Source organism: Lolium rigidum, chromosome 6, assembly GCF_022539505.1.
Source record: "Lolium rigidum isolate FL_2022 chromosome 6, APGP_CSIRO_Lrig_0.1, whole genome shotgun sequence".
NCBI lineage: Eukaryota > Viridiplantae > Streptophyta > Magnoliopsida > Poales > Poaceae > Lolium > Lolium rigidum.
In genome coordinates this window covers 61,199,873-61,203,666 of record NC_061513.1, presented here as the reverse complement: position 1 = coordinate 61,203,666, position 3,794 = coordinate 61,199,873, and the positions used below count along the sequence as shown (strand labels likewise).

The window sequence follows — 3,794 nt, the reverse complement described above, 5'->3', positions numbered from 1 at the left end:
GCACAGAATAGGTATACCCTAAAACATTTGTTCCTGACGATACACCGTAGTCTATATACGAAGTTGTAGGTGCCCAGGCGCGCAGAGGATGAGAAAGCACGAGGCATTGTCTTGTCCTGCATACAGTTGATCATGGAGGCATGTGAGCTCCAAAGCCACTCTACACAACAGTTGCCTAGGCAAAGAGACTCTCCTTTACCTCCTCCACCTCCCAACTCCCATTCCACCCCTAAAAATTTGCCCCATTCTCTCCTCCTCCTCCCCACATCGATCAGCGAGACCAACCGGTGGCCTCGTCCACCACCATGGTGACTCTGCGCTCTCAGAGGTAAGCCTAGAGCGGTGGCCAGAGGGAGGCAGCGAGGCGGGATGTTCACTTCAGCATTTCCTTGTACTCTCATCGACCTAATTTCCAAGCAGAGAAACCGGGAAATCGGTGCCGCCGGAGGCGCCGGGCCAAGCCGATCTGGAGTTCTGCAAGTACATGTCATACGGACACTCCTGGGAGAAACTGGTAATCTCACTCTCACATGACGGGCAAAGTTCACCTCTACCAGTTTTGTTGCACATGCTAGATCCTTTCAATACAACAGCTGACTATTCGTGTGTCTGTCGTTCTACAGGTGCTGCCTGACAAGTTCGGGAGCACGGTCATGGGCCGTGGGCTCCCGGAGGTGAAGCTGCGGGTGGCAGGCGGAGAGCGGCGCGCGTGGGACGTGGAGGTCGTGGCCGACGAGTACGGCGACGTGTACCTCGCTGGCGGCTGGCGGGAGTTCGCTCGCACCAACGGCCTGGAGCTGGGCCAGCTCCTCTTCTTCCGCTACGACGGCGTTGCCCTGATCACCATCAGGGTCTTGGAGGGGAAACCCTCACCCGACCAGGACGAGGAGGAGGAGGACGGCGCCGGTACACTTCGATCTCTCGCGGCGTTCCCTTTGGTTTATCTTCTCTTGGAATTTACAGTCTTGCGCGGTTGAACTAAAACAGAAGGGAACTCTTCGCCGCCGGCGCTGGCCCCGGCACCAGTGCCGGCCCCGATGGGCAGTGAAAGCAGTAACGGTGGCGGCGACACGGCGGACGTGGGCACCGTTGACCCGGCGTCATCGCAGTTCATCGTGATGCTGAAGGAGTGCCACTTCGGCCTGAAGCAGCATCAGTACCTGGTGAGTGTAAGCGAAGCGTGTCGATCGTGTGTATGCCTCAGCATCAGTTGTATTTTGCAAGTTTGTTGCTGGCTATGGATGGAGTAGCTAATTCCATGAACATCTCGCGTGCAGCACGTGCCTGCAGATTTCCATAAGGCCCATGGATACACGGAGAGGAGGAGGGTGGTGCTGCAGATGCGCGGCAAGTCGTGGACCGTGAACCTCAAGCATACCAAGCTCGTCAGAAGCGGGAGGAGACGCTCGGCGCTCAGGTACGGGTGGCACCAGTTCTGCGTCGACAACGGTCTTGGCCTCGGCGACACCTGCTTCTTCCATGCGCTCCCGGAGGGCAGCGGCGAGGACCACGTGCTCAGGGTTGAGGTGCGCAAGCAAGACGGCACCATTGTCAAGTGATTAGTTCGTGCCTCAGGCAATAATGATGCACAAGAAAAACAAGCAAGTTGTGTTAACTTCTAAAACGCAACGCAAACTATCAACTGAATGTGTCTTTCGATCTGTGATGGCAAATAAGTTGCGGAAGATGGTAACTTTAGTGTTGGAAAGACTGCAAAGAGTCCAGCGGCTCAGACCCGCTCCTTGGTCGCCCCGTGCGACCGGGGATGGAACCCTAGATCTCGGCCCCCACCGATCCTCTCCCCTCCCCCACCCCCGCTCGCCGCTGGCGTGCACCGCCAGGCAAAGCCCGCGCGGTGCCGGTGGCGGCGGTCCTTCAATTACCTGGCGGGATGAAGACTGTGCAGGGCGACATCCTCCATGGCGGCAATGCAGATCTGTGGAAGTCGGGCGAGGCCTGGCGTGGTGGCATCCGGCGAGCTATTCCATGGCGGCCTTTTTGCAAGTGGAGGCGACGCTGGGGGAGGCGGTCGTGGTTGCGTCGACCCGGTGGTTGCAGCGGCATGGTTTCTCCTCGCTTGTGGTGTGTGTGTTGGTGTGTGTCATGTGGTGTGTGTGCCCAGAGGGCGGTTGCTGGCTGGCCTGGCCGTGGACACCGATGGCGGCTCATGGGACATCGAAGGTGGATTCAGAGGCTGGTTACAGGCTCTAGTCACTGCCCTCATACTTGGATCTAGCCTATGTGGCTCGGCCACCGCTGCGCTCGCGAAGATGTCTAATCTAGGGGCCAATGGGAGGTTGGTCCAGTCGATTTGGACCGGCGGTGACGATTTGGTAGGTTCTAGTGAGGTTTGGCGGCCCAGTTGTCTTTGATGTGCATTGGTTTGGGAGGAATTGGGAAAGAAGGGTTTGTGTCGGCGCAATCTAGAGTGACTCGCTGCCGCCGGGACCGGAGCAGGGGCTTCCTCGGCTCCCCTCCCCCCTTTTTTGCTCCCATGACTGCCTCACTAGCGCCGCCCGAACGACGTCTATGTTCCAACCTCTACTAGCCTCCCGCTTGGTCACCATTCCAGCGAGGAAAAGGTCCCAGCTTGCTGATCTCTTAGTGATTCTCCGGTGACGTGGTTGTATCATGGTGGGTGCCCCCGAATGTCGATGTTGTCCCCACTCGTGGAGTGCTTGGTGTGGGGGTTGTAGTCGACGACTCGGGCGAAAGCCATGGCCGATCTGTCCGGAGCAAATGACGGTGACGCTGTTGGGCGCCATTATCCTCCTTGGGGGTGTATTCGTTGTGCCTCGGCTCTACCCCCATCATGGTCGGATACATCTAGGTAAAAATCTTGGCTCTTAATGGGTTGAGCGACGACGTCACCTTGGTGTCGCTCCCCTTCCTGGAGGCTTTGCTTATGAGATCTTGTTGTTCTCTTGCTTCTCCTTTCATGGTCACATGTGGCTGGCGTCTGCACGTGTGTAGTCGGTTCGTGGGGATTCCAGTGATGGTCCGCCTGCGACACCCTCCGCTCTTTATTTTTTTCGAGACGAAAAACTCAAGGCTTAGAGTTTTATCTTTTTTTGTGGTAGTCGTGCTCTTGTTGTTTTGGGTGTCGGTTTACTATGATATGTGCTTGTATTGTAAGCTGGTAACACGTCCGTGTATCTCGTGTTCGGGTTGTGCTGTAATCATGGCTGGTTAAGGGCTTTGTTAAGTCAAATCGGACTATGTGGGCCTACTATTTAAAAATAAAAATAAATTGCAGAATGGATGTACTCCCTCCATCCACGAACTTAATTTTGACTAAATTGACATATATCTACACACTAATATACGTTTAGATATATGCATACTTTAACAATTTGAACATCCTTTTATAAATGGAGGTAGTATAATAAATTAGATTTTCCTCGATCGAAATGTGTTACTATCTAATCTACCAACCTCTGTAATCATGAGGCCACTCGTCCTAGACCAACAACTAAGTGCACCCAACTATAAACAGACGAAGAGAACCAACATCTGGTTGGATGGTTAAGAGATGACTAAGAGAGCAGTGGCACCTCTATTCAAGCAAAGTTCAATTCCAAGATTTGACATTTTGGTGTCTTATTAAAAGGCGAATTTTTTTTAATATATAGGAGGCGACGTTTCCATCGACAGCGAGGCGCTCGTGGTGGCATAGTCCCCGTCGGATCAGTTTCTTAGACACATTCTCTCGAAGGTGCTCATATGGGTAGGTGTGCATGTGTACGTTCATAGGGGTGAGTGTTTGTACGTATGTATGAGCGTGTATATGTCTG

At 54.0% G+C, this 3,794-nt stretch overlaps 1 protein-coding gene across 1 annotated transcript; it reads left to right on the top strand.

The window, feature by feature from the left end:
* The first annotated feature begins 305 nt into the window (after positions 1-305).
* Positions 306-1,559, top strand: LOC124662688 (B3 domain-containing protein Os03g0212300-like). The gene is made up of 5 exons (XM_047200495.1): positions 306-328; positions 421-514; positions 624-906; positions 988-1,163; positions 1,278-1,559. The coding sequence occupies exons 1-5, from the start codon at positions 306-308 to the stop codon at positions 1,557-1,559; spliced, it is 858 nt and encodes a 285-aa protein (XP_047056451.1).
* Positions 1,560-3,794: the final 2,235 nt, after the last annotated feature.